Here is a 12,335-nt window from a genome sequence, read left to right as displayed (position 1 = left end):
AATTTATAGTGAGATGTCGATTTACTAAAAAAACAAAAAAAGACAGTACATAGATTGCCCGGCAATAATTTGTACTCTGATTCCTCTGGCTGTATCTATACTAGGGATGTATAATTATACCATCTCATGGGGAAAAAAAAAAGAAATCATTGAGCCAATCCTGACAGCTAGTGATAAAGCTCGTTGGCGTGGACTGTTAAAAAGAGGACAAGGTTCTAATCGAACTCATGATGTTGCGCCATGAACAAAGCACAAGTGGAGATTAGTAGCCTGTGCCTGCATCTTTTGTCTCAGTGGAACATGGTGAGAGGCTTTCAGTTTCCAAAGACTGATTCGTGTGAGGAAATATGACATGGTTCACCTGCAACTAGGGGACAAGAAGTCACTTCATCAGGATAGACATTCAGCAGCAAGACAGGGGAACCTAGATTAAGCAAAGATGATGCCTAATGATATAATAATTCTGCATCAGCCACAACCTACTCAGGCGATGTGACACCAGTAGTCTTGGTTCTAAGCATAATGAGTTGAGTACCTGACATGCAAACAACCTTCAAGGTCATAGTTAGCATGCTCTGTCCATTTCAAGATGTTGTAAGCAGTATCATAGGAAATTATATGCATTCCCTGGAATTTAACTGAAATAAGTGTAAACCAGGGTTCTTCATGAACTGCTAGAGGCAAACTAATGCATTTTGAGGCAGCTTCCGGGGTATGTAGAGCGCGCTCGTTTTTTTTCTTTTTTTTTTTTTTGATAAATCGAATTTATTATGCCAATCTAGTATAAATACATTCATGGAAATCAGAAAATAAAATACATGCAAAATTAGAAAAAATACCTGTCGTAGTAGTCCACATTATAGTCTTTATATAATTGGCCACATATGCCGCCATCCATTCTATAGCGCTGTTAGCTGCTCTATAAACATGTTCCATCACATATGAGCTAAAGTTGGACCTAGGAGCGTAGGTAGCTTTGTGCTCAGACCCACCCCCTCCCGGCATTGGGACAAACAATTCGATAGAAAAATCTAATCTTGACCTAGAACCTGCAAGCTTTAATCAACCAAAGTTTGATCCAATGAAGGAAACTAATTATGATCAGCCCCCGACCTAATGTTAACACTCCAAAAATTAATCTGCCTATTCCAGAATTACAGATAAGAGATTATAGCAAAACCTGAAAGGCAGTAGGAATTGTCGAGAAAACATATATATTAGTGGTCATGCGGTTTAATCTCATGGAACCAAAGTAGAAAACTGGGCAAGGTTTGATATAGTAAACTGCATCCTAGAACAAAATGTTTGAATGCATAAACATTCATTGTCAACAAAAACAAGCGGAATATCTTCATGAACCAAGGTGCAACATCAATATGAAAGCATGGTCTGGCTTTTACATAGCTAGCACCAACACATTTGACAATCTGTTAAGCTTACTGCAGTAATATAGAAAAATCTTGTGTGCTTTGCAATGACGTTGTAACAATTCCGGTTCTCATCCAAAAAGACTAGCTGAAAGATATTATTTAGGTTCTTTGGTCCTGTATAAGTACCAAAATCTATCCAGCGAATAATCAATGTGGGACTAAATACACACCCACACGAATCCTCACATATTCCCTCAATTCAAGCTCTGACATTCTCACCAGACTAAGGGTTCAAATCAATTTAAATATAATCGCAAGCACTATAATCGGTTTATAGTCAGCCTCTATAAATGCATACTACAATGTTCCCTAATCCATATAAGCTATGAGCCGAGTTCGATTCCTGGGCCTTGTATAAGTACCAAAGATTTATCTAGAAAATAATTAATGCGGGATTAAACACACGCCCGCACGGTTTTGACAAACGTGCCCGAAAATATGAAACCAGTTGGATTCTTTTTTTCTTAGATATTATCAAAGCATTCAGGCTCTGCTAAGTAACAACTCAAGAAGAGATCTGTGATGGTTCAAAGTCAAAACACCGTCAAATAAGTCTGCAAATAACGAACTAGAAGAACAACACTAGAGCATAACTGCGAATAACCAATATCAAAATGTTACAGTTAAGTTTTTTTTATGTATAAATTTGTATGATTTAATTTACCAGTCCATTGTCTCATTCATCTGGGGTCAGAATTGCCATTTTATTTTTCAATTTCACTCTCTAACGATTACATTTCTCCAACCTATGTTGGTTGTTGGCAACACCCACCTATTTACCAAAAAAGAAGGCCCTCAAGGCCCTTTTAGTCTCAACAAGGCCCACAATAGCCAGCCCAGATGTCCATTAGCAGCAGATAGGGCTGAGAACAGGATAAAAAATCTTGTATCTAATCGGATCCGGATCCAAATCCCGATATATATATATATATATATATATATATATATATATATATATATATATATATATATATATATATATATATAATTGGATCCGGATCTAGATATTCAATATTGCACTAAAATAATTGGTAGAAACCAATGGGCAAGTGGCAAGCACCTAACCACCATGCTACTGTATGCGTTTCAACCTTATGTAGGTGATTTATTTTACTTATTCTTAGCTCATTGAATAATCATTTGATATATATTATGATATTTCATTTTTTAGTTATTGTTTTTATGAAAATAGATTCTTTTTTCTTTGATATAAATGAAAATTTATTCCTTATGAAAATTTTATTGCTAAAAATATTTAAAAATTAATAACTTCTATTACTCCCATAAATTAATATAAATTCAGTTGAACCAGTGATATGGACCCTTGACCGAGTTAGTATCCATGCTAGTTTAATAACTACGTCTTAAATCCTTAGTTATTCGTGCCATATGCATTTTGCATAGTAAATTATGTTCCGGTCCTAATGATTATATAATTAAGGTTAATTGTCATCATTAATTTCTTTAAAAATCAGATTTATATCTGGATAATATCCTACTTATATTTGTATTTGGATAAAAAAATATAGATATAACTAATATCCGACTTCTATCCATTTCCGTTCAAGTAAGATATCGATATATGCTTAACATTCGATTTATGTTCTTAGTCATTTAGCATAAATATGAATAATAATTTTACCATCCTTTTAACATAAATATGCATATTTATGTTTGTTAAAAAATATAAATAGAAATAGAAATATAACAATATCTTATCTGTATTTGATCTGAAAACCTATCTCCAAATACCAAATTGTGGTCTAGGCCCACAAAAGTTGGGTGTAGACCTGAAAATTCCATTAGAAACAAAGTTGGCCACAGTTAGACCTACAACAACTAGTGCGTCCAAGAGGCCTGCAAATAATTATATGGTACCACAAAACTCACAACCAACCCTACATATCCACCGTCAATGAATTATGTGCACTAAAAGGCCGTCAAGGTGAGCTACAGGTCATGTAGGCCCGATGTTAGAGATCAGAATATCCTGTTTGCCTCATTAATTGGCCATAAAATCCATTAACTCAGAAAGAGCTCCAAGCTTCTCTTTCTATCTTTTAGTCAATCTAAAATCGAATTATGATAAAATTATAGGAAATTTAAACCATTGCTCGCGCAATGCCTTTCAAATAGAATAAATATAAGTATTTTTTTTTGCACGAAAAAAAAATCCACCTTTTATTTACATGAATTTATTATTGAATCGCGCAACGACCGTTTTAAAATCTATGCAGGTGAATGGATAGAAAAATTTGAAAGATCTATTCATAATATAATCCAATGAAAGATGCCATGAAAGAAGAAGATCAATCATTATTTCGCCTAAAAGATGCAACCCTCATATGTACGGTGGCACATGAACTTTTTTTTTTTTCCTTTTAAAACAAAAATTCACATTACTTACGTTAACCTACAACATTGGCAGAAACTAGTAATCCCATGGCACGACACATAGCTGTATATCTTATGCATGTGCCAAGTGGCATTCATTACCGTTAGCATTCCACCGATCCACAGTCAAAGTCCTCGTTTTGTCAACTAACAACCGTGGATTCTGTGCTCGCGGGTCCCCAACATTCTTTCCGGACGCGATTTAGCTTAATCTCTCCTAAAACACGTCTTAGGATCCAACCGTCATCGCGGTCGTCGCAGATCCCCTTCTCATTCTTTCCCCCTTCCTTCTAACATCTCAATCCTCGCCCTTTTCTTTATTCCTCTCTCTCGACGATCGGGAGACGACGGCGATGGATCTATGGGAGAGGGCTAGGGTTTTCGCGGAGGAGGCGGCGAAGCGGTCGCAGGAGATCTCCAAGGAGGCAGCAAAGCGGTCGCAGGAGCTGACCAAGGGGGCCGCCAAGTTCTCCCAGGAGTTCGTCTCCGAGACCGCCAAGAAGTCCAAGGAGCTCGCCTCCGAGGCCACTAAGAAGGCTGACCTCATACGCGCTGAGGCTATCCGCGCTGCCGACCAGATCAAGACGCTCGCCGTCGACCTCCCCACCCTCCCCATCTCCCCCCTCGCGCCAGGCGGATCCGCCGCGCCGGACCCGGCTGCGGATCCGCCGCGCTTCGGCATCACCGAGGAGCTTAGGGACTTCGTCAAGGGGATCCCCCTCGGCACCTTCCGCGATTTCCCCATGGAAGGTCTGTTAAAAGAAAGAATATTTTCATCAACATCTCAATGCGATGCTATTGATTTTTCAAAAATTATACAAAATATGCCTATATTTCTTTAGATTCTAGGGCATGTTTCCTATTATTCGAAATTCTCGGTCGCAGGGATGCTGAAGAAACTAGAAAGGGAGGATTTTTAATCTTTTTTTTTTTTTTTAATGAAGTTGAAGTTTTTTACTTTTTTTAGAATGTAATGGATCTATGAGATTTATTCATAAATGCGATAAATTTTGTATGATTCTGGGCATCTGGGGTTTTTTCGCAGTAGTGATCTTATAAGGTCTATCAGTTGTGGATTTTGTAAAGCAGGCTGCTTTAGGAGTTGGCTTCTGTTTGTTGTTTTTCAGTGATAGATGTTGGGATTGGCTTCTAGTATAAACAGTCTGTTTTGCTCTTCTCTTCTTTCTTTTGATTTTAAAATTTATAAATTATTCAGTCTTTTAATATGCTTTGTTTATAGATGAACCGGAAATGTCAGATGTTCCAACAGTGTCAAATGTCAGGCAGGATCTTAATGAGTGGCAAGCGCGACATGCTATGCTTGTTCTCTCAACAGTTAAGGTATTTTGTCTTTTATCACCTTTTATTTAATTTTATAGAGTTCATAGCTCAATATGATCTCTTTCATTTGGTTTTATCTTATTTTCTTTTGGGCTCAATTGATGCTTTTCGGGTTTGTGATTTGACATAAATGGATATCTGATTTTCCCCCTAATTAGCTATGATAGTCTCCTTCCATACTGTCAGCTGAAACATAAAAAATCTTGTATTGCAAAAGATGTAATCAGCCTGTACTAATTATATCGGGTGGATATATCTGAGTCAAAAAAAAAAAAATGTAATACAAGTTCCAGCTGCATCGATCCACTAGTGGAAACTGATGCTGGCATTTTCATGTTCCAGTTTGGTGATTATATGTATGACCGGAGCGTCTAATATCTTGCTACTGATTAACTTGTCAGACATCATAATGAGCATAAAGCAACTTCAGAGTTAGGTAATGATGAATGTTACCACCACTTTTCATGCTACTACAGCCCTAACAGCCACCTTCTACTCATATTTTAAATCTGTTTTTGTTAAGTATTGCTCATTTTGAAGATGTTGAGAGATTTTTGAATCATTGTGAAACCCATGCTCTAAATTAAGATGCAATACGATATACTGATTATACCTATTAGAAAGTTTTTTGAGAATTGAGGAGTTTAAATTTGCAGTTAGGTAAACTTTAAGAGCTGATTTCTGTACAATTTAATCTGTCTAATACTTTGCTAATTGAGAGAATGATGTTGCGGCACCTCTTTCCCAAAGGCAAGATAGCAGATGTTAGGGCTCGTTTGGTTCGCGGGAAAAGAAGGGGGGAAAGTGTGGTCAACGGGAAAGTAATGAGATGCCTCTTGTTTGGTTGGAGTTTTCAAAGGAGAGAGAAGGGAAAGTTGTATTCCCATGGGAATGTGATTCCCACATTTCATGGGAAAGTCTTTCCCATGAGAAACATGGAAAAGTTACTTTCCCATGAGGCGGGAATCACTCCATTTTTACTTTTTTCCAAAAAGTCCCTTCAGCATTAAAGAAGCATTAAATAGGCATTAAAAACCTAATTTTTATTAAGGGCATAATAGGAATTATATATAACTTTCCAAGGAAAGTTGATGGCCAACCAAACATAAGTATCTTGAAAATTTGTCACTTTCCCATGGTCAACCAAACATGCCAAAAGTACTTTCCTAGGCATCCTCTTCCTAGGAATTTGTTTCCCAGGAATCATATTCCTAGGAAGGAAAATGCTTCCCGCGAACCAAACGAGCCCTTAGTGATATCTTACAGGGAATTTGATACGTCACATCATGCCATGGGATAGTTGTTCTCAAGAGACATGTAATTTGTGCACTTGTAATGAAATTGATAATTCAAGCTCTTTAAGTGTTGGAGAGGGAAGAAGTAGGAGAAGAATTGATGGTCTGCTACTGTCGAGTTGGATAAAAGCCTTGTCAGTTACTTGGATTGGAAGGGAGCATGAGAGTGGATTAGGATTGCCAGAATAGTGAAATGGAGCTCATAAAAAATAAAAATTGTGGTACATATGTGGTTAGAAATGCTAATATTGTAAATTTACTAATAATTGCATTTTGGTAAATGGAGAATCAATAATAAATAAGTTAATGTAAGTGCATCTCTTATTTTAATAATATTGATTTTGATAAAATTAATAATAGAGATAATGATACTTCATTCAAGATGTCTTGGAGTCTTAGGAATCAGGTCTTTGGAACATGAGTGAGATTTGGAGTGTATTAATCAGGTTGAAGATTCTAGTTTATGCTGATTTGTCAAGCTCGTAGAACTAGAGCCTACAGTTTCAAAATTGGTTTTGATGAGTGGGATGTGCCTATCATTCATGAGATCAACTTGCATACTTAGATTAGTTTATCAACTTGTATGCTTTTTTCCTTCCCTTTTTCTCTTTTATTGGGTAGAAAGGATTGTCGGTTTGCAAGCATCTTTGCACAGTATCTCTACTTAGGTGCTGACCTTAAGATTAAGCATTTATCGTATGCTTTCAATTCCTCTGGTTTCATTTATATCTCACGTTACATGAATTAAATAGATAAATTACTTTTGTATTTCAGGAAATATCCAAGCTTAGATATGAGCTATGCCCACGCCACATGAAAGAGAGAAAATTCTGGCGAATATATTTTATACTTGTAAACAATTACGTGGCTCCGTAAGTATCTTCCCTTTGTGGTTTCTTCCATCAGATAATTTTTTAATATTTTATTTTTTCGAACCTGTTTGATCAACATTTCATGCTTAATGTTTCGCCTGCTTCACCTCTATTTATTTGACCCTGACTCTCTTCCATATCAGAATCATACTCACAACCATGTATTACATCATATACAATTCTTGCCCTAGTTTGATTCATCTGTGCATACATGCGCGTGCGTGCATGTGTGACTGCATATGCATTTACCTTATACCGCTATCGCCAACTAAATAGCTAGTTTTGCTAATTGAAGAACAATGTAGTTTTCACATGTACATGTATTTTAAGATGTAGAATCAATACTCTACATTATACCAGATCTGAGGGAGGGGATTGCAGTGTTAGAAAAGATGTAGGACATTACTAAATTTCCCTATATAATGTAGGAAGAGTAAATTGGAATCTTTGATAATGGGAATGCTACTGGGTAATCTAGATGAAGAGAATGATGTTCTTAAGGAAGCTGTCTAAATAACATGAGAAATGTAGATGAATCTTATAATGAAACCTCAAATGTAACGCAAGGGTGCTTTATAGCTTGAAGTAAATATTTGAAGAATGTAAGGTTCTGATGGAACAGCTCATGCTTTGGCAAATGTAGATTATGTGGGATGACTTTCACTCCATCTTATTTAACAATTTCTCATATTATGCTTTTCATCTTTTGCATTCTCATCTATTTATTCTGAAAGCTTGTTGAACGAAACAGTATCATGTGAGTTAGGTATTCTTCAAGATAAATTATATTATATTTGATACTTTAAAATCTGTAATGTTCTGAATGCTATTTTCCATTTAGTTTTAAAATTTACCTGTTCATAACACATGCATGCAGGTATTACTAAGTTTCTGCTACACATATTGCCACTATTTATTGTGCTCTCTCCTGTTCTGGTGTATGATGCGAACACATTAAAAAAAGCGAATTTTTAATATTTTGGTGAATCAACATTTCTTCTAACTTATCTTATGATAAAGTAAGTTTGTCAAGCAGATTGGCTGCAAAGCTTTTATTGGCTATAAACGTTGTCATTGATTCTAGTTAGCAAATGCCTTTGGTTGGACAGTTCTTTGACCTTTAATGCAGTAACTTGTATGAAATACTGTATAAACTATTTCGTTGTTGATGTATAGCTTGAAACTGTGCAGTTGAACTCTGCAATGCTTTCAAAATTGAACGTGCAAAACATTTACTTAATCCATTAGGTGTATTTGATAACAAGCCAGGGCTTGGAAGCTTTAAAGAATGCATGCTAATTCATTGTTAAGAAGAATTGCTTTTTATAACATGACCATTGTATGGTTTTCTTCTTAGAAAATAAATATGCAGTTACCTTACTTTAGTTCTATGTGGATCCAATTAGTTATGAAATAAAATATATGGAGGAGTTAAAAATGAAGGCAGAACAGGAGCAAAAAGATAGCCTTACGGAAAATATGACTGCTGCACCAGCTACTAAGGCAGAAGCAAAAGAATCGAAGTTGCCAAGTAAAACTTCCACCTCATCAAATACAGAGCATGATTTGGATGTGTTTCTTCTGGGGGACCTTGGAAGTGATGATGATGGTCCAGGTAGGCAATTTGCGTTTTCGTATTTGTTGTCACTCATTTATCAAAAGGATGATAAATTTAACCAAAGAGTATATGTACTAGCACTTTATTTTCGCTGTCCCTAGGTATTCGTGAAATATCTTCATTAGGAACTGCTGGAGGAAATAATTATGTAATATAATTAGTAACTAACATTTTCTGACGTATGCATGTGATATGCTACTTTTTCAGATGATGGTGATGATGGTCTTGATGATGAGTTTGATAAGGTTGGAAGCAACTCGGTAAGATAACTCAGGCATTTGCAGCTTTTGGAATTTCCATTTTAATTCCCTTTTTTCTTTCTTCCTTCATGCATGCATGTAACGTTGCAATAAATGGTTTATGAGATTCTTACTGGGTGACGCAGCTAGGTTGTTCTTTTGGAGAAAATAAACAATATTAGTTTTTCTTTTGGTACAAAAACAAACTAACAAACAATTTTAGTTTGCTGAACCTTTTACGAATAAATGCAACAATATATTAAATCTGGATATGTGTGATGCAACTTGCATGTGTATCCTGTCTCTAATTGATGATTGAATAATTATCATGGGATGCTTACTCTTTCAAACTACTCTACGTTGGTATACTATTACTTCTGTTTCATAACCACAATAATGAGGAAGCAGGATAACCCCCAAATTTCAGAGATATGTTGCATATACTGTTCTTTCCTATCTAACACCACACACCATTTCAATTTGCAAAGATTATGAGTCACTACTCGCATTCGTTTCTTCCATCTTCCAATAAAATTACACCTAAAAAATGATCCTTTCGCCAATTGTTTATCATGATTTCTGTTGAGTTTGACAAAGTATTTTTGCATTACAGGCTTTGGTGATGTGCTCTTCAGTGTTTTAAAAGGCCGCTGCAGTAGCAGGCGGTCAAGAACCGCATATAGTTTATATGCTATATTTGATGCATATAAAATATATGAAAGAAGCCAGGAACCATGTTTGCCTTCCCATGTCCCATCTACCCCTTAATCCACTGACATGTCCTGTTTTTCTTCAAGAAAATTTTTTACTTGAAAAAACCATTCATTATTGAAGTCATCCTAGCCATCCTTTTTGTGCAAATGTCCTCTAAGTTCCTCCGCCCTTCTCCTAACACGCCTACCTTCAGTCGTTCGTGTCCTGCTAATCTAGCTAGGCTTAGAAATACTAGCTTGATATGGTTCACACTTATGTTTCAATTGAATCTGTTATCTTGCTGTTTTTCTTTTTTCCTGGTTAATTTTTGATCAAGTGCAGCTCCTCAAATAGGAAGAGTTCTTCAAGAAAGGATATGTGCCCATTTTGAATCCAGGTCTAGGGTTGGAAATCTTGGGAAGGCTGCTGTTTTGAATACTTAAGGGCCCTTCTGTCCCCCCCACACAAACACACACACAAAATGGCAAAAAGGAAAAAGAAAAGCAACCCTTTTCTATGGTTAGTTCTTGCCTTTTACTCTTATTGGATATCTGAGAGTCTTTTGAAGTGAAGATATTTTATTGGGTTGGGTATTTTGAATTTGAGATTTTTATTTCTGATGAGATTTTTGACTTGTGCTATTTTGGTGGTCTGGATTTTGTTGTTTTTTTCCTGGGCCTTGTGGGTCTAGAAAAGAGGGAGAGTAGGGGGGGTGTGGAGGAGATGAAAGGGCAAGATATAGAGAGCAGTTAAAAGAATTAGGATGTTTGTAGTAGGGATAGAATCATGGAGGGATTGCACATGGTAGAGACGAGGACATAGAAGATGAGGATGGCTGGATAGCTGTCTTGTAAAGGCATATCTGTCGGAGAACAGACCGTTTACTTTATCAACTGGAGAAACCCAATATCCTTCTTGCTTTTTCATTCGTATGCCTTTTGGCGACCAACCAGAGGGCATGGGAACATAGGTTATGAAGTTTAGTGTGGCCGCCACTTCCCTCAAAATATATTAGATATAATAATGAAATCATTTTTTTATGAATATTAGCAATATTAATAATAACATATTAATATACATGTATCCAGTATGTCTGAAATTCACATCCAACCTGACCATCAGCCTGGACCTGCCCCATTCATATGTGCTCGCATAAGTTGGGGGCATGTGTGTGTACAATGCTAAGTGTGCCTTATATGTGGCTGTATATCAATAAGCAAGTTGTATATTGCAGCTAAACAATGTTAACTTTGCTGCATATGCACCACATAGTACTTAGAGGACTGCCTCTTTGGCCCATACGCGCCCCTATCGCGTATACTAACTGCATATAGGAAATGTTATGCATTCAAGGGACTCCATCTGCATATGCAGCCGCAGGCATTGCATTTTAAAATAATGATGCTTTTTGTAACCTGGTCGCTTCATTTGATTTCTGTTATACAAAAGCATTTTGTTAATGAACCATTTGTACCAAAAGTTTAACACTCCCTCCCCTCCTCCACGTGCCAGCTGGATCACACGTGTGGAGGGATGAACAAATTATACAACTATCGAAATGTGTTTAGATGACAACCAGGTTAATTAAATCAATAATTGAAACTGAAGGAGATTTTAGCTTGGGGCCTCGAGCAACTTGAGCTATGAGAGACCATGGTACCAATGTCTTGAAAACAAAAGCTTATTCTAATAAGGAATGGGTCAATAATGTTTGTCAGGGTCAACACATTCATGCCATGATGTGATCTGCTGTAGTTAACTGTTGTTGTCATCCTTGAATTCCTCTTTTTGAGGGATGGTCTAGGGGACTTCATTACATACATACAATAAGTACAAACATAGTTTTCTGTATGCCATTTATACTCTGCAATTTTTCAATACTTTCCTATTTTCAGAGCATGAGTTATTGTATTACCACATGCTTGTGCTGTCTTTGGTTTCCTTAAAGCATTTAATAAATTACTACCTTTTGTTTCAAAATTACAAATTGATAGATGCACTGCAACAAATTGTGTTTGACAGGGTTTAGGTAGTGATGATGATGAGAGGAAATCCAAAGCGAGCAAGTAAGGCAGCCAATGCAGCAGAAATTTGAACATATTGGATGGGAAAGAAACCTCAGCTAGAGTGGCTTTGGTTAAGAGTTCTTGCCTGGCGACAGTAGCAGTGCATCACTGTGTGAGAAGCCTGCGGTTCTGGGTTCTGCATATATCTCATTTGATGTGTTTACTGTTTCTTGTGGAATTCCAATTTATGCCTGTAGAGTGTCTATGAGACACCTATATCTTTTCCTCTATGGGCAGTCGATCATCTGGCAGATGGGCAGGATACTTTATATCATGGATTGATGATAGGCAAATATTTTATTTTTTGAAGTGGTTTTTGTATTGTTGATCAATGAATAAGTGAGAATTCTTTTGTTTCAGGGATAGCCTTTTGTCGTGAAAGGTCTC

At 36.6% G+C, this 12,335-nt stretch overlaps 1 protein-coding gene across 2 annotated transcripts; it reads left to right on the top strand.

Moving 5' to 3' along the window:
- Positions 1 to 4,016: 4,016 nt before the first annotated feature.
- Positions 4,017 to 12,280, top strand: LOC103706557. 2 transcript variants are annotated; one of them, XM_008790694.3, is made up of 6 exons: positions 4,038 to 4,574; positions 5,065 to 5,165; positions 7,235 to 7,332; positions 8,739 to 8,947; positions 9,158 to 9,210; positions 11,905 to 12,280. In XM_008790694.3, the coding sequence occupies exons 1-6, from the start codon at positions 4,178 to 4,180 to the stop codon at positions 11,950 to 11,952; spliced, it is 906 nt and encodes a 301-aa protein (XP_008788916.1). In that variant the 5' UTR covers positions 4,038 to 4,177; the 3' UTR covers positions 11,953 to 12,280. The 2 variants fall into 2 exon arrangements, with proteins under 2 accessions (XP_038988140.1, XP_008788916.1); XM_039132212.1 differs by lacking the exons at positions 8,739 to 8,947; positions 9,158 to 9,210; positions 11,905 to 12,280 and having other exon boundaries at positions 4,017 to 4,574; positions 7,235 to 7,336.
- Positions 12,281 to 12,335: the final 55 nt, after the last annotated feature.

The sequence above is a fragment of the Phoenix dactylifera genome, chromosome 1 (genome assembly GCF_009389715.1).
Source record: "Phoenix dactylifera cultivar Barhee BC4 chromosome 1, palm_55x_up_171113_PBpolish2nd_filt_p, whole genome shotgun sequence".
In the NCBI taxonomy this organism is placed as follows: Eukaryota; Viridiplantae; Streptophyta; class Magnoliopsida; order Arecales; family Arecaceae; genus Phoenix; species Phoenix dactylifera.
This window is presented reverse-complemented; position numbering and strand designations above follow the sequence as displayed.

Coding starts and splice junctions, on each gene's coding strand:
- LOC103706557 (XM_008790694.3), top strand. CDS start 4,178: ATGGATCTATGGGAGAGGGCTAGGGTTTTCGCGGAGGAGGCGGCGAAG. Junction 4,575..5,064: donor CCGCGATTTCCCCATGGAAG/GTCTGTTAAAAG, acceptor CTTTGTTTATAG/ATGAACCGGAAATGTCAGAT. Junction 8,948..9,157: donor AAGTGATGATGATGGTCCAG/GTAGGCAATTTG, acceptor CTACTTTTTCAG/ATGATGGTGATGATGGTCTT.